The sequence below is a fragment of the Podarcis muralis genome, chromosome 4, assembly GCF_964188315.1.
Source record: "Podarcis muralis chromosome 4, rPodMur119.hap1.1, whole genome shotgun sequence".
NCBI classification, from domain to species: domain Eukaryota; kingdom Metazoa; phylum Chordata; class Lepidosauria; order Squamata; family Lacertidae; genus Podarcis; species Podarcis muralis.
The window spans coordinates 2,385,009-2,399,634 of NC_135658.1; the positions used below are offsets into that span (position 1 = coordinate 2,385,009).

General features: G+C 46.9%; 3 protein-coding genes across 3 annotated transcripts in view; 2 read left to right on the plus strand and 1 right to left on the minus strand.

Annotated features, from left to right (window-relative positions):
- LOC144327613 (uncharacterized) overlaps positions 1 to 14,626 on the plus strand; it is a 257,507-nt gene that overhangs the window by 216,648 nt on the left and 26,233 nt on the right. The window contains 1 exon segment of the mRNA XM_077927993.1: positions 13,142 to 14,152. Within this exon segment, the coding sequence (XP_077784119.1) occupies positions 13,142 to 14,152 (1,011 nt within the window).
- LOC114589663 (uncharacterized) overlaps positions 1 to 14,626 on the minus strand; it is a 305,430-nt gene that overhangs the window by 122,743 nt on the left and 168,061 nt on the right. The gene's annotated exons all lie outside the window — the stretch shown is intronic.
- On the plus strand, positions 6,238 to 12,993 carry LOC144327403 (zinc finger and SCAN domain-containing protein 31-like). The gene is made up of 4 exons (XM_077926742.1): positions 6,238 to 6,813; positions 7,014 to 7,095; positions 7,380 to 7,599; positions 12,987 to 12,993. The coding sequence occupies exons 1-4, from the start codon at positions 6,412 to 6,414 to the stop codon at positions 12,991 to 12,993; spliced, it is 711 nt and encodes a 236-aa protein (XP_077782868.1). The 5' UTR covers positions 6,238 to 6,411.

A 14,626-nucleotide genomic window follows, 5' to 3' on the forward strand; every position in this document is an offset into this window, starting at 1 on the left:
CGTGGCTGCTGTCACCATCTGCAGTGATCATGGCGCCCAAGAAAGTAAAATCTCTCACTGCCTCCATTTCTTCCCCTTCTATTTGCCAGGAGGTGATGGGACCAGTGGCCATGATCTTCGTTTTTTTGATGTTGAGCTTCAGACCATATTTTGCGCTCTCCTCTTTCACCCTCATTAAAAGGTTCTTTAATTCCTCCTCACTTTCTGCCATCAAGGTTGTGTCATCTGCATATCTGAGGTTGTTGATATTTCTTCCGGCAATCTTAATTCCAGCTTGGGATACATCCAGCCCAGCCTTTCGCATGATGTATTCTGCATACAAATTAAATAAGCAGGGAGACAAAATGCAGCCTTGTCGTACTCCTTTCCCAATTTTGAACCAATCAGTTGTCCCATATCCAGTTCTAACTGTAGCTTCTTGTCCCACATAGAGATTTCTCAGGAGACAGATGAGGTGATCAGGCACTCCCATTTCTTTAAGAACTTGCCATAGTTTGCTGTGGTCGACACAGTCAAAGGCTTTTGCATATTCATTAATTTTACCCTAATTCCCAAAATAATTTTTTAAAAACTTTCTTCCAATCTTCATCCAACATCTCTTCTTCCTGGTCTCGGGTTATGTCAGTCCTTACTGTCCATTCCATCTAGTCCATCAACCTGGTAATCTTATGTCCAAGGCTCTTAAGTCTTTTCCATGTCCCTTCTGCAGATCTTCTTGTTTATACCTGCACTTTACTTTGTCTTTTGTTGATCTCTTTCTTAATTTCTTTCCTTTCTCATTGAGGAGAAGGTCTCGGGGAAACTCCAACCCAAAAATATCTCCATCGCCCCTCAGCAAATCAGCCCATTCCCCACAGACCCACTCCCCACAGTCAGCAGTGTAGTCCAGAAAATATTTAAAGGCATGTTTCAAAGTCCTTCCAAAGTTAAGAACCCCCACAACTACAGACCCCTCTTGGCCCACTCCAGATTCAATCTTCAAGACCAGCGGCTTCTACTCCTGCAGGGCCTCGGGTCTCTCCATTTCTGTTACTTGAGGTTCAATGGCAACCTCCTCCATTATCTTCTGCACTTGCACTTGCCCTGTCAAAACAGGTTCCTGGGTTGGTTCCTGTATGGTTTCTATATGAGTATTCACCGTTTGTCCAAAGTTTTTGACTGCAACAGTCATCAAATCCATCTTCTCATGCATCTGCTCCAACAAAGCACTTGTCTTGCAGAAAGCAAGCACCAAAACTTCTTCTAAACACATTTTTTATCCAAGGTCAGAGTCTGGTCCCACGATCTTAATCTCACAGCTGTAAAAACCCCAGATCGACTCCAGCAACAATTTAACCAGCTCCCTCTAGAGGAGACAATTTCTATTTGTATCCATCTTTTAAAAACAGGTCCAACAAAAGAAAGTTACTTTCATTTTCCAAATATTTTGTTTCTTTTGAATGCAAAAGGCAACATTGGAATCAATTTGTTTCTCTCTTTATTTGCTATCTGTCAAAGACGTTCCATTCACAGTCAATGAACTTCCCCAAAAATTTCTGTCTCTGACAACCCGTTCCCAGGTTTGAGATGGTGGAAATTTATCTTTCTTTACTCTCTCTCCTGCAGGCTTGAACAGTCAAAATCCCCCCCCCCCTTTTCTCCTGATCCAAGGGGGGTTTTGGTGGTTATAAGTGAGGGAAATTTAGACCTTTATATATGACTTTCCTGGGACGCAGGTGGCGCTGTGGGTTAAAGCCTCAGCACCTAGGACTTGCCGATCGAAAGGTCGCCGGTTCGAATCCCTGCGGCGGGGTGTGCTCCTGTCGTTCGGTCCCAGCACCTGCCAACCTAGCAGTTCGAAAGCACCCCCGGGTGCAAGTAGATAAATAGGGACCACTTACTAGCGGGAAGGTAAACGGTGTTTCCGTGTGCGGCTCTGGCTCGCCAGAGCAGCGATGTCACGCTGGCCACGTGACCCGGAAGTGTCTGCAGACAGCGCTGGCTCCCGGCCTCTAGAGTGAGATGAGCGCACAACCCTAGAGTCTGGCAAGACTGGCCCGTACGGGCAGGGGTACCTTTACCTTTTATACGACTTTCCAGACTTTAGCTTGCAAGGTTTTTGCTTCAGTCTATTTACAAAAGCGGAAGGTGGACTTCCTGTTTGAAACCTTCCCGTTTCGGTGCCAAATTAAGATGTTTAAAGATCCAATTTTCCGTTCTACTCACGGGTAGTTGTTTAAAGTCCAATTGTCCACAGGAAAAAGTCAGCACTCTCCGGCAACAGCAATGCGGCTTCACTCCGTGAAAGAAGCAGTCGGTTCGAAGCACTGCGCCGCTCACCCCACGTCGCTTCGGATCCCTGAAACCGGGTTTCCCCGCGAGTAGGGGAGGCACAAAAGGTGCCAGCCGAATCCCACGTCCACCGACCCCTCTCGCTCTCCAGGCTTCAGGAAGCTATCCACAAGCCTTCGGAGCCCGCAGGAGTTCCCGCCGGGTTCCGAAGGCTTGCGGAAAGCAGCCTGCAGCTTGAAGCCCGGGGGCGCAGCGCCAACTCCCAGTGAGCCGAGCTAGCAGCGTACAGTGGGGTGTTTGGAGTTAGGAGCATGGTAGGTGTGCACAATAGCAGGCACACGCGGGCAGCCAAGTGAGGGGAAGGTGGCAGGAGAATAGGCGTCTCTGATCACCGGAGTGATCGCTGAGGGGGCGCTGGGCAAGAAGCGCGTCAGCTTCGTTCCAAAGGCGCACGCGCACCTCTCGTGTGTGTGTGTGGAGGCGCGGGCGCTACCTGCAAAAGGGGCGCTGGGCGAGAAGCACGTCAGCTTCGTTCCAAAGGCGCATGGGCACCTCTCTCTCTCGTGTGTGTGTGTGTGCAGGCGCGGGCGCTACCTGTGAAATCAGTGCCCTTTCTTTCCTTCAGGTCGAGTGACGCTAACCCAGCTGGGCTGCCAATCTGATACAGAGTTGGCTAACCAGGAGAGAGACCTGGATTAAATTAATGTGGGCCGAGGGAAAATGCTACGTGATTGGCTATTGACTGGGAGTGGGAAGGGTGGGTGGCTTATCCCATCCATTTGGGCAGGGGTACAGACATTTGGCCTGTAACACGTGGATAGGAGGAATGCTCCCACTTTTCTTCTTCCTTCTTTAAGTGGTGGTTGGGCAGGATATTTTTAGCTCAGTTGAACTGGTAGAGCAATAAGCCACGCAGTTGCTGGGATCTTTTTTCATGTAGAAAATACTGTCTCGGTAACTCCCCCCCCCCCCCCCAGGTCCAGTAATTGCTCCCGTCTCATTTTCATTTCCCTCTATACTGACTCTTCTACATCCCACCAGTGTGTGTGTGTGTGTGTGTGTGTGTGTGTGTGTGTGCTTGCCAATTCAGGAAAGTTTATAAGGCACTTGCAATGTATTTTAGGTCCCTCGTTGTTGTAACCAGTTTGAGACTCGTTTTGAGGAAAGTACAAAGTTGCCATTCTTGTAAATAAATATTAGCACCTTCGAAGACTGCAGTCTATGAAAGCTCATACCATAAGAAACATGTTCCAGGCATGCTTACATTCTGGTATGCACAAAGCACTGCGGCTTCAGTAACATGCTTCAAAACACTTTTACCGTAACAGACTTAATAGGGACTCTGGATATTTTTGTATGTACTTTACTATTTAAGAGTGAAATAAAGAAAGCAAAAACTTTCAGAGGGAATTGAGCAATGTTTGTTGAATACTAGTGTAACAAGGCATATTCTTCACAAAACCTAAAATATTTGACATGATATAATGTATCTGTAGTATTCAATTTTGTTTTGTTAACTTTATAGTTTTCTGGCACCCACCCTTTGGAATTCCCTCCCCTTATTAAACATTAGACAGGCGACACCCCTCTTGTCTTTTTGGTGCCTACTAAAGACCCTTCTCTTCCAACAAGACTTTCAAGTGGATGGATCCAGCTCGCTGTCTTGGCTTCTTTGCTCTTTGGGGCTGGAGGGGGAACGAATTTTATCCCCTTTATTCCCCCCCTAAAAACTAGGTGCGCCCTATGGTCCAGTGCACCCTATGGACCGAAAAATACGGTAAGTCGTGGAAGCCAGCTGTCTTGTGAATCGTTGACCTGGCATTGGACAGCAGCACCTTCAGGTCATGTGGGTCTCCCTTGCTGATTCCAGTATCCTTCCGGTCAACACCAGACCCAGGGGCAGGGATAGTCCTCAAAGAACGACTAGACTAAACCTGCCTCCTCAGTAATGACATGGTCTGGTCTTAGCATAACTCCTCCTCCTACCAGTGATCACTGAGATCGGTTGTCCCAGTGCAACCCACCTGTGGAACTTGCCCCAGCCATTCTGTTGGGTGGGGCCCACTCCCCGGCAGTCCTGTCCCCCTCTTCTTAAGAACCAAATACATACTATACAATAACTATACAATAAGTCAGTAGAAACTAATTTAAAAAACAAGAACAACACACAACAACTTACATTTATACTAAAATTAAACTAATCCCCAGCCCCAACTAAACGTTTATCCCACCCCCAACAGAGGAAAAAAACCCAAGACCCAGCATTGAAAGCGCCACAGATTAAAAACTATTTTAAAAGATTTGCCCCAGCCCCAGAGTATCTTCCAGTGAGTCTGGGCTCCCCAGGATTCACAGCAGGGCAATGTCCCTCCGGCCTCCAGCAGGGGGAGTCTGGTCCTCGCCCCCCCAGGCCAGGTGGGAAAGGGCCTTGCAGGGAGCAGGACTTCCTTCCAGCACTCAGGGCAGAAGAAGCAGCAGCAGACTTGGAGATTTGAAAAGATGTTAAAATATCTCTGAGATCTCTTGATGAAGGGAGGGAGATGCTCAGAGTCCAGCCAAGAGCCTCACCCCAAAAGGGTATCTGGGCATTGGAGTACCCAGGGGGCAGCTGCCCCCCCATATCCATTAAAAATGATAGAAATCTGAGGTTCTGCCAAGCGAGAGAGGGCTGAGCTGGGGGGGACTCAGCTTTGCAAGGGTTAAAGGGAACCGAGCTGCCTTCCTAGAGAGGACAGGAAGCAAGGGGGGGCCGGGTCCTCCGGAGCCAAGCCCCCTCCTTCCCTCCCCAGTCCTTTTCTTGCTTTGGTGTCTCTCCTACAAGGGCTGCCTCACTCTCCCCTCCAGGGATCTGGTGAGTCTCCTCTCTCTCTGGGATCTGGTGGGGGTCCCAGGACTGCAGCAGGGGAGGGTGCCTGGGGGGCCTGATCTGCTCCTGCAAGGGGGGGACCCCAAGTCAGGGAGGAGAGGGTCCTGCCAGGGAGGGGCCAGGTCTGCCACGCTCTCCTTCCTGCAGATCAGAGGATCCCAAACTCATCTGGCCCTCCGCCCCCCCTTTCAGAAAAGATCTCCCTTCCGTAAACAAAGGAGTCCCTGGGACTTTAACTCTGTGTGACGTCGCTCAGCCTCATTGCGCAATGGAGGAAACATCTGCAAATGGTTTTCCAAGACCTGACGAGGAGGTGGACTAGCCCCCCCCCCCAAAAAAAAGAGGTGGGAGAGAAAGGCCAGGAATAAAGAGAGGGATCCCAGCCCAGAGTCTGGCTGCTGCATTGGGGACCAGTTTCCCAGTGTCTCCCAGGGCAGCTCCCCACGGAGGCTACTGCAGCAATCCCCTCGCACCCAGAGCAGGGCATCCCAGGACCACATCCTCTCTCTCCCAAAGGGATTGTTGCTGGCAAAGCAGCCGGAAATGGGCGCTGCTACTCACTGATCCTCCAGGGACCTTGGCATCCGTGGCTGTGTGTGTGAGTTAAAAGAATATTAATAATAAATTACCCACCTAAGATTCAAGGGAGATGTATTTGGCCCCGCCCACTTGGCCCTCAGGGGATTGGCCAGAAACATACCTGGCCCTCTGAGCAAAGAAAAAGGGACCCCACCCCAGGAGTCGGTCTGGAGAGCGGCAGAGAGTCCCAAGTGCAAGAAAAGGAGACAGGAGCAGGGGAGTGGGGGTGGGGGGAGAACAACTCCTGAGGACCCCCAGGTGAGGACCCCCACTAGAGCCAAGTATCCATTTTCCACAAGATACAAATGACTCCCTTGTCGGTCAGTTCTGACTTCATGCATTGACTGGAAGGCAGGAGCAACAAGGCTGATTCATCTCCCAGAAATCCCTTCCGTTGCCTCGACATTCTGCATTGCTAGAAGGCTAGAGACATATCTCTTCTCTTCTTATTCCTCTTTACTCCCCAAAAGATAGCTAATGGTCTGGGATGTGGTGTAGTCGAGCCTTAGTTCCCAGCAAGACTCATCCATGCTTGCTCAGAGAACCTTTTTCTTCTCCTGATATTGTACAACTTTTGTAACAGAACAATGTATTTGCTTTGTAGGATTTGCTAGAGCTTCTCATTCAGACAGACAGAACTTGGCAGAAGACCAAAAGGTTCCTTCCGATCTCTCAGAGGCTTCCTGAGAGCACAGATGGATGAGCAAGACTCAGCTGGCCCTGGAGCAGGAAGAGGCCATGACATCCAAACTGGGAGCAGTGGGGGGTTCTGGGAAAACTCTGTGCAGAAGATCCTGGGTGAGGAGGACACCCTCTGCTCTGAGGGGCAGAGCCAGCAGTTGAGGCAGTTCTGCTGCCAGGAGGACAAAGGACCCCGAGAGGTTTGCAGCCGACTCTACTACCTTTGCCATCAGTGGTTGAAGCCAGAAAGGCACACGAAAGCTGAGATGCTGGACCTGGTGATCTTGGAGCAGTTCCTGGCTGTCCTTCCTCCAGAGATGGAGAGCTGGGTGAGGGACTGTGGAGCAGAGACCAGTTCCCAGGCGGTGGCCCTGGCCGAAGGTTTCCTCCTGAGTCAGGCAGAGGAGAGAAAGCAGGTGAGAGAGACGTTCCTCTGGATACTCCCAAGGTGCTCCAAACAGGACAGAGAACATCCCATAATGGTCTGCTGATGGCCCATCCTTTTTCTGGGAAGACATCCATGGAATGAGATCTAACACCCTTTAAGTCTTTGTCATTCTCGATCTAACATTTCTCACCATTCATTCTCTGTTTTGAATCCTTGTTTCTTTTTCAGGGAAATGATCTCTTTGCAGAAATGGACCTGGATTCCTGTAAGTCAGAGAGGCCTCCGTTGGACACCAGAGAGAGGCCACTGGGTAAGGAGGAAGGTGGTTTTACTCCATTTGGTCTCATTCTGTTGGTTTTCCAACACATCTAGGGGTTCTTTTCATCTTGTTTTGGGGGGAAACAGTTGGGAACAAGGGTCCAGAGGAGGGGAGATGTATTTCTGCACAACTAACATATGAAATGGGCACAAACATCTAAATGCTCTCAGCAGGTTAGGCTTTCTGAAAGGCCCATCTGTAGTTAGAGATGCCCTGTTTCCCCTGTGAGAGAAGCAGGCACTCCTGGCGTCTTGCTTACGCTTTTTCTCTTTCAGGAGACAGAATGATGCCGGCAAAACCTCCTGATCCGCCTTTTCATGGGGGCGGAAGGGAAGCAGCGGCTGTGGAACCAGATCAGGTCAGGGGAAGCTGCCTTGTGGGGACAGAGGCCAAGGGATGGAGCAATATCATGGACTGGTTGGGCACAGAGGAATGGTGGAAGGAAGCAGCCTGGGAATCAGGAAGGGAAGACGGCTCAGAGCCCAAGGAGTGGAGGTGGAAGAAGGATGAGCGATCAGAGGGAGAAGAGGAGGTGTCAGAGGCTGAAGGGGAAACAGGGCTTAGTGAGCTGGGAGACTCTGTGTCAGAATGCAGTCCAGAATCGGAGGCAGAAGAGGAAGGAGGCGAGTGGGAGGAGGAAGGTCGAGAGGCAGAGATGAGTCAGGAGAAGGAGGAGCCACCGGGGGCTCCCTCTCCTTCTGCCAGAAGCCCCCCTCCCTGCTTGTCTCTCAGAGCCAGCAGATGGCTGACAATGGAGGAGCAAAGGCAAGCTGCACATTGGCGCACTGTTCGATCACTTGCCAGAAACCCCAGAGAGGAGGGGGCTTGGAAAGCTGTGGGGAGCCGGGGGCCTTCACTCTTAGCAACTGCTTTTGTGGAGGAAGAGGCTCAGGGAATGAGCTGCTGTTCTCATGAGGCCTGAAACTCAGCCAAGTCTGTGAATATCATGTTCTTGCTAAGAAAGTGTGAACTCCAGCTGTGAACTGTGGGATTTCCTACCCATATAACTCTGACACCAGCCTTCTGAATTTTGCCAGTAGGATTCATCTGTAGTTGCAGTTTTCATGGAATCCTAGAGTTGAAAGGGACCCAAAGGGTCATCAAGTCCCACCCCCTGCATTGCAGGAATCTCAGCTAATCACCCAAGACAGATGGCCATCCAGACTAGGCTTCTTGTATTTCTGTATTCATCACTGAGTGCTAAAATAGGCTTCTAAGCAGCAGACAGACGAGTACAAATAGAGGCCAGGATTCACGTAGCCAGCCCCATCTGCTGCAAAATGGGGCCTGCCCCCCATTCCTCCCCCTCTCCATGCCCCCAGGAACCCCTTGAATTTGGCTCTAGGGCATTGGGAGGGAACCTCCCCAAAACAGCACATGAGGAGAGGGGAAAGTGGATCCTTCCATCTGGCAAACTGGAATGCTTGCGTAGGCAGAATAATATGGAAAACACAATGTGGAGTACCACCTATTTGCAGAAAGACGAATACCCATAATTAAAAGCAGAATAAAAGAATGCCATTAAAGCATTAAAATAAGTATCCAGAATTAAATTGTGCAGCAAAGCAATCCTATTTATACAACACCACAATTAACAGGAAGGAAAGAACAGAGCATTGTGTAGAAGATCATATTTCTGCTGTCTGAGAGGAGGACATTTCCCTTTTTCTTTTAGGGTCCAGTGTGCTTTGAAGATGTTTCTGTTCATTTCACGGACGAGGAGTGGGCGTTGCTGGATCCTGACCAGAGAGCTCTGCATAAGGACGTCATGGAGGAGAATCGTGGGATCGTGGCCTCTCTTGGTAAGGCTCCCTGTGGGATCGTCATATCTGCCAAGAAATTCAAAAAATGCCTCTATGTGACGAACCTCATATATTTTCACAGAGCTCAACAGCACCCCCTCCAACACCTGGGAACCTAACACCCCCACAAGAAATCTTGGAACAGCAAATTGCAGTTTTTTCTGTGAACCATTTCCCTCTAGAGCCAGTGTGGTGTAGTGGTTAGGAGCGGTAGTCAAGTAATCTGGGGAACCGGGTTCGCGTCTCCGCTCCTCCACATGCAGCTGCTGGGTGACCTTGGGCCAGTCACACTTCTTTGAAGTCTCTCAGCCCCACTCACCTCACAGAGTGTTTGTTGTGGGGGAGGAAGAAAAAGGAGATTGTTAGCCGCTTTGAGACTCCTGAAGGGGAGTGAAAGGCGGGATATCAAATCCAAACTCTTCTTCTTCTTCTTCTCTAGTTCTGCCTTTTTATACCATGATTCGGCTGGTCTGAACTGCCCAGGCCATCTCAAATGCCAGCTTCAGAGTTGTTAGGAAAGATAAGCAGCTACTATCAGGTTTTCTGTTTTTATTTTTGTTGCTATCAGTCTTGGGTTGACCAAAGAGACGACTGGAATTGGAGATGGAGGGGATGCCATGAGTGGGCCAAGCAAAATCCATCCCAGAGAAGAGCCAGGCTTATTGAATCTCAGGTAGTAGTAGCAGTGATAATAATAATAGTAATAATAATAATAATAATAATAATAATAGTAATAGTAATAGTAATTTTATTTACACCCTGCCCATCTGGCTGGGTTACCCCAGGCACTCTGGGCTGCTTCCAACACATGTATAAACATGAAACATAAATAATAACAATCTGATCCCATATAAAAAGTACATTAACTTTAAAATGAACATCTTACACTAGCAGCCAAAATTGTGGATACCTTTTGTGAAAAGTGCATTTCTGAGGTTTGATGGCTCATAACACCACTTTTTGGGGAATAATATTATAAAATTATATAGCAATGGAAAGATAATTTAATGAAGAATGTAATCCAAGAAATTTTATGAGGGAGTATTTATTAGAACAGCAGTCAAAAAGAAGAAACGTGAAACCTTTGGTAACCATTGGTAACCTTTAGCTTTAATTATGGCCTTACTACGCCTTCGCATGGAGTGAACCAAGTTTTTTAGTTCTGCAGCTGTAATAATGTGACACCAAGACTGAATTATTGCCTCTATGAATTAGGCTTTATTGCTGGGTTGCTTCTGACTAAGAAGTTTCTTTAGTCGGCTCCATAGACTTTCAGTTGGGTTAAGGTCTGGGCTATTCCCAGGCCATTCCAGCAGTGGAATATTATTAGCTTCAAACGACCTTTTGCACACAGCAGCAACATGACATGGAGCTGAATTCTGTTGAAATATAAAATAATTAAATAAACAATATTTATACAAACATATATAAATGCTTCAGTATATGGGGAAAGATCACATGGAGAATGCTTCAGTTTGGGCTCAAGTATTTCATTTATGTATTTTGGGAAGTTTGCATTTCCATTGTCAGTGTATGAAAATGCAAAGGACCTGACTTCCTTTGTCTCCTCAGCCTGGTCCTCAGACCCTTGTCGGCATAAAGGAGTCCACAAGAAGAGTGCCCTTGCAGAGTATTTTCTGCTTTTATTCTTAAAAGTCTTTATCTGCAAAACGAACAACCAACTGTACACACATCAACACTACCAGATTTCACCAACCAACCCACACCCAACACTAACATTGACCACTCTATATATAAAGGTACAATTAGGAGAAAGGTTGCATGAGTCATTGTAGGCCACTGACTCATGCTGACTTAGTTCTTTTAGCATTAAAGAAACAGCGGCCAAATTTTAGCCGTGACACCCATTAATGACACAAATTCATAACAGTAGCTGGGTGTTTCACGGCCGGTGTAATGCATGTAGGATGTAAATCTTCTTTGATTCTTCTATTCCCGTATTTCATGCCATCACTACCAAGCAAGGAGATTTGGGTCTCATCGCTCCAAATAACAGTATCCCATTGTTCCGCTGTCCAGTTAACATGGGTTTAATCTTTTCAACCTTTGCTTGAGAGAGAACAATGGCTTTTTCCTTAGAATTCTAGCATTTAGACCAGTCCTTGCAATCAACTTCACATTACATTGCGCCATGTCATCCTGTATACACCCAGATGGTTTTCTTCTGTCACGTGGGCACAGTCTCTCCATTCTTCGATCATCACTTGCTATTGTGCACCTTTTACTGCCTTTACCAGTCTGATTTTGGAGTGAATGAGTTTCTTCTTTTTTAAAAATATTTTTTATTAACAGGCCAATCACATCACATTAATTCCAAATAACAATAATTCCAAATTACATAGCAATTTTTTTAAATTTTTTGTTGGGGGTACCCATGCTTCAAGCTCCGAAAGAGATCCGGTCATCTCTCTTGCTGCTGCTTTAATTACACAGTTCTGTCAAAATAATATTCACAGTTCTGTTCAATCTTCTCTTTGTTGTTTTCCTCAACTTCTTGTTGTTATCTCCTTTCTTTGTGATCTCTGATAATCTCCACAAGCGGGTTGAAGACAAACATCGTTATTTCCTGTGTGGATTTTACACTCATCCAAGAGCCATAAAAGTAGACAGACGCCATTTCAACACCTCCGTACAAAACATTCCGACAGTCTGTCCTGATCTCCCCAGGCCCGCCTCTCCCTCATAAATTTTCTCAGGGGGCCCTGCTAGGCCGAACCCACACTCCAACATAGTAACAGCCAGTCCTCCTCCCCCTGGATTCCTGCGGGCAAGCCTGCCATGATAAATCTCTTTTTATAAGTGCGCCACAAAGGGCTTACTTTCGTTTCCCGATGCTCCCATAAGCCACGTCCTTGCATAGTAACTAATTTCCACACAGTTCTTATTTCTCCTGCTTGTGATCAGTAATTGCAACGATTCTTTTTTGGGGGGGGACTATTGGGTACTCACATAAGACAAAAAAAGACATGTTTTTCTCCCCCCTCCTTTTCAGTCTCGCTCCGACATACCGATCCTTTGATGAATCTTCTTGATTTATTCCTCTTCTTGATTTATTAAGTCCAGCCCGTCGCTCCTCTTCCCAGAGATGCCTTTAGTTAGCAGTCCTTATTCCCAATCATCGCTTGAAGTATGTGCGTTTGCTTCTGTTCTGATTGTTTATGTTGAGCTCCCGCAACTAGGTGCACAGATCAGAGACAGCGTCCAGGAGAGCCGACCCACACGAGGGCTTTTGTGCCTAGTGCCCTCACCCCCTTTTGAATCTGGGGGTGAATTATAGGCAAAGCAGGGAAGGCAGTGTTCACCATTCCCTTGGGGTAACGAGGGAGGCTGCATACTCCCATAACAGCCTCTTAATTACCTCGTGTGAGCCGGAGAGATGGTATTGTCGGCCATCTTCCGATGCGCCCCCCAGCGGCCCCCCCCCAGTGAATGAGTTTCTTATACCTCTTCAAAAATATATAAAGGCCAGCTTTGGTTAAGTTTTCCCCAATCTTTCTTCTAATTTCTTCATAACTGTAGCCTTGTTAACTTAAAAGTATCAGTTAACATCTCTTTCTGGGTAACCAGTCAACTCTTTGTGCCATTTTTAAAATTTTATTATGTTCTGCAAACTCACTAAATGAAAGGACATGGAAAAAACAGCCAACTTGAGAGCAATCACATAAGACACTGACAAAAGTCAACCTAAGCAAGTAGTGTTTCTGCTTCCTATTTCTGGTTATTTGGCTATGATTTTTGATAGAATACAGCTAATTGAACTTTGTAGCATTATGTTCTTGCTCAAATTATTTTTCCACTGATGAATGATTTTATGATATTACTCCAAAACAAGTGGTGTTATAAGCCATTAAAGCTCTGGAATAAACTATTTCCAAAAAGGCTTCCACAATTTTGGCCACTACTGTATATCAAACAAAGCAACATTCAGCAACTCATCAGAATCTAATAATAAATATGTTGGTTAATGACAAACAAAAAGGTAATAAACACACACTGAACTCCCTTCAGTTCTTCTTTATTCATTCCTGAGGCTCTAATCCCTTTTTGTCTCCATTGCAGATTGTAATGAATTGGAAATTGAGAACAAAGGTGACCACAACAAAATCCCTAGAAAGGAGAAGCCACATAAAAATTTGGAGTGTGGAGAAAGCTGCAGTCAGAGCTCCCATTCCACTTCCCATCAAAGAAATCTCATTGGAAAGAAACCCTGTCAGTGCGTTGAATGTGGAAAGAGCTTCACTAAAAGCTCTGTTCTCACTTGCCATCAAAGAATTCATACAGGGGAGAAACCCTATAAGTGTGTGGTATGTGGAAAGAGCTTCAGTAAGAGCTGCAATCTAACTTCCCATCAAAGAATTCATACAGGGGAGAAACCCTATCAGTGTGTGGAATGTGGAAAGAGCTTCAGGCAGAGCTCCAATCTCACTTCCCATCAAAGAATTCATACAGGGGAGAAACCCTATCAGTGTGTGGAATGTGGAAAGAGCTTCAGTAAAAACTCCCATCTCACTTCCCATCACAGAATTCATACAGGGGAGAAACCCTATCAGTGTGTGGAATGTGGAAAGAGCTTCAGTACCAGCCGCAATCTCACTTCCCATCAGAGAATTCATACAGGGAAGAAACCCTATCAGTGTGTGGAATGTGGAAAGAGCTTCACTCACAGCCACAGTCTCACTTCCCATCAGAGAATTCATACAGGGGAGAAACCCTATCAGTATGTGGAATGTGGAAAGAGCTTCACTGATGGCTCCTCTCTCACTTCCCATCAGAGAATTCATACAGGGGAGAAACCCTATCAGTGTGTGGTATGTGAAAAGAGCTTCACTTATAGCTCCTCTCTCACTTGGCATCAAAGAATTCATACAGGGGAGAAACCCTATCAGTGTGTGGAATGTGGAAAGAGCTTCAGTACCAGCCGCAATCTCACTTCCCATCAGAGAATTCATACAGGGGAGAAACCCTATCAGTGTGTGGAATGTGGAAAGAGCTTCACTTATACCTCCTCTCTCACTTTGCATCAAAGAATTCATACAGGGGAGAAACCCTATCAGTGCGTTGAATGTGGAAAGAGCTTCACTGATCGCTCCTCTCTCACTTCCCATCAGAGAATTCATACAGGGGAGAAACCCTATCAGTGTGGGGAATGTGGAAAGAGCTTCACTCATAGCTCCTCTCTAAATTCCCACCAGAGAATTCATACAGGGGAGAAACCCTATCAGTGTGTGGTATGTGAAAAGAGCTTCACTGATAGCTCCTCTCTCACTTCCCATCAGAGAATTCATACAGGGGAGAGACCCTATCAGTGTGTGGAATGTGGAAAGAGCTTCACTTATAGCTCCTCTCTCACTTTGCATCAAAGAATTCATACAGGGGAGAAACCCTATCAGTGTGTGGAATGTGGAAAGAGCTTCAGGAAGAGCTCCAATCTCACTTCCCATCAAAGAATTCATACAGGGGAGAAACCCTATCAGTGTGTGGAATGTGGAAAGAGCTTCAGTCGGAGCTCCAATCTCACTTCCCATCAAAGAATTCATTCAAAGGTCAGAAAAACCCTTCATTATAGACTTCCGGTTGGCTCACCCGATTATGGGGGACAGGACTTCTTTCGCGGAAAGGGCACCGGCGCTTTGAAGACAGGGGAGAGTCACTAGAGCACAGCGGCGCCCCGAAAAACCCTCAGATTGAGCGTTCTGAGG

Excerpts from the sequence above, each read along its gene's own strand:
- LOC144327403 (XM_077926742.1), top strand. The coding sequence starts at position 6,412 with ATGGATGAGCAAGACTCAGCTGGCCCTGGAGCAGGAAGAGGCCATGAC. Across the intron at positions 6,814-7,013 it reads AGGCAGAGGAGAGAAAGCAG|GGAAATGATCTCTTTGCAGA; the intron begins GTGAGAGAGACG and ends TTTCTTTTTCAG. Across the intron at positions 7,096-7,379 it reads CACCAGAGAGAGGCCACTGG|GAGACAGAATGATGCCGGCA; the intron begins GTAAGGAGGAAG and ends TTTCTCTTTCAG.